The sequence below is a fragment of the Solanum pennellii genome, chromosome 8, assembly GCF_001406875.1.
Source record: "Solanum pennellii chromosome 8, SPENNV200".
Taxonomy (NCBI): domain Eukaryota; kingdom Viridiplantae; phylum Streptophyta; class Magnoliopsida; order Solanales; family Solanaceae; genus Solanum; species Solanum pennellii.
This window is the reverse complement of record NC_028644.1, coordinates 59,224,792-59,227,110: the sequence shown is the minus strand read 5'-3', so window position 1 is coordinate 59,227,110 and position 2,319 is coordinate 59,224,792. Positions and strand designations below refer to the sequence as shown.

At 29.0% G+C, this 2,319-nt stretch overlaps 1 protein-coding gene across 1 annotated transcript; it reads right to left on the bottom strand.

Moving 5' to 3' along the window:
* Positions 1-586: 586 nt before the first annotated feature.
* Positions 587-1,642, bottom strand: LOC107027955. The gene has a single exon (XM_015229008.2). It carries the CDS (start codon positions 1,396-1,398, stop codon positions 835-837), a length of 564 nt encoding a protein of 187 aa, XP_015084494.1. The 5' UTR covers positions 1,399-1,642; the 3' UTR covers positions 587-834.
* Between the last annotated feature and the right edge of the window lie 677 nt (positions 1,643-2,319).

The following is a 2,319-nucleotide window of genomic DNA, read 5'->3' as shown; positions in this document are numbered from 1 at the left end:
TAATAAAATTGGTGATGAAATTTATGTCTAATTCAATAGTTCATAACTAATATGATTTTTTTGATAATTCTTTACGAATTCATTTGCCAATTCAAAAACGAGCAATAGATTGAAACATTTGTCTGATGCTTTGAATAACAAGCCAATAAATAGAAGAAAGATTTAAGTTGCATACTATTGTCTCAACTTTTTTATACTATTGTAATATATTGTTATATATGTCAAATTCAAAATTTCATACATCCACCATTTTTCATGGACACCCCCATACATTAAGAAATCATTTAAGATGAGAAGAAAGGGGAAATTCATTTAAACAATAGAAGAAGATTACTCTACCTATAACAATAGTCACGTATAACAAGATGTTATCTTGTTTAGATTAACATGCAACAACAATTAATTCATTCAAATTTCACGGAGTGATGACGCCGGAAGTGGATAGAGTATATACAGAAATTATCAATTATATAATTAAGATACGATAAACAAAATAATAGAATATATAGATAACAAAATATCATCAATTACTTTAACTACTGAAATAAATGAACATATATAACATGAAATTAAATATACAGACCACTGAGATTAACTTAACAACTTTATATAAAGAAGTACATACAAGAATATTCCCATTGGTTAGAATAATTATTACAACACTCTAACAAGAAAAAAAAAACAGTTATTCATATAATATGAAGCATCAACTCCCTAACTTACTTGATCTCAAATCCTAAAAATAAGTTATCTGCACTGACGATATAATAAATAACTAATATGACTATATGTATCGAATAGTGATATAATAATATGAGTAAACGAATGTTCTCCTCAATCAACAATTTTAAGATTATTAATATCTTTTATAATTGCAGGAATACAACTTGAACTCCTAGCAATCCCACCTTTCTTTTGAGTATTATCTCTAGGACTAAGAGACTTAGCCCTACTCTTTTTCAATATTTGTCTCATAGCCTCAGCTTGATAAAGCAAAGGATATGCCCTACCAAGTCTATTAAACTTAGAACATGCATTCATATGCTCATTTAATGCTTCTTCTAACTTCTTACCTCCATTCTTCTCCATCTCTTCCTTCACAGCCTCAGAACACAAACCACAAATCAACTTCCCTGAATATTTCTCCTTAACTCTCTTAACATATCCTAGTGTACATTCTTCAGACATACCACAACACTCACACTTTGCATCTTCAACTTCAGAAATAGGTGGAAGCACATTCTTCTCAATATCATCATCGTCATCGCGATCACATACTACTAATGCTGCTACTTCTTTGCTAAGTTCAAATGAGATATCAGATATTGTTCTTTGGAGACCATTGTCTATGGCAAGTTTTTTAGTCCCAACAATAGTTTCTTCTCTATTATGTCCCATGATGAGATTATAAAGATTAGGGTTTGGTTTTGTAAGAGATGGAAAAAGGGTTTTCTTGGAGATTGAGTAGTATATAGAAAAATTGTATGTTAAGCTTCTAATTGATACTTGAAGGGAACATGTATATATGGGAAGTGTATGTAGACAGATATGTCTCAAGTCAACATTTAATGTATGTGTGTGCCTTTGAGTGAGTTGGAAGAGAGAGACGAAGAAAAAGGGAGATTAATCTTGAATCAACTAGATATTTCATTGCATATATGAGTTATAATCTAATAATAATGTATGTTCATTCTTGTTTTAAAAGTTGGAGTTGTAGTCTATTGATAAGTAATAATTTCACCATAGATGATTTAGGTGCACTTCTTGAACGCTTAGTTTATTTGATTTTTAAAATAAAAAGTATCGTGTAAATTGAAACGGAAGTATCTATTTAAGCACTCAAAATCATTTAACCTATAACAATGGTTAGTTATTACATTAGAGATACTAGAAAAATAACATTATTATTTCTGATGTGGAATATCAATTTGCCAATATTTATTCTAGAATAAACAAAATAATATCATAAGAAAAAAATATAATCTAATTACACAAGAGAGTAGGTGCGGTATAAGTAACTTACGTGTGAGTTAAATTGAAGTCAATAGATTTTGCTCAAAGTAGTGTTATATATTATTTAAAGTTGTCATTATAAAATTCAGAACTCATAAAGTTAAAATCTTAGTTTCGTACTACTCGATGAGGTGAATATGCTTTTGTACCTATGAGATTGTTCACGGGACTAACAGTCCGACCATCACTTTTTTAGTGTTGTTGGAAGAAAATGAAACCATGAAAAGTAGAAAATAAAGAAAAGAATATAGTTAACTTTGTATGTTCTTTTTACCTAATACAAATACATAATTGAAAAAACAACAA

Coding starts and splice junctions, on each gene's coding strand:
- LOC107027955 (XM_015229008.2), bottom strand. CDS start 1,398: ATGGGACATAATAGAGAAGAAACTATTGTTGGGACTAAAAAACTTGCC.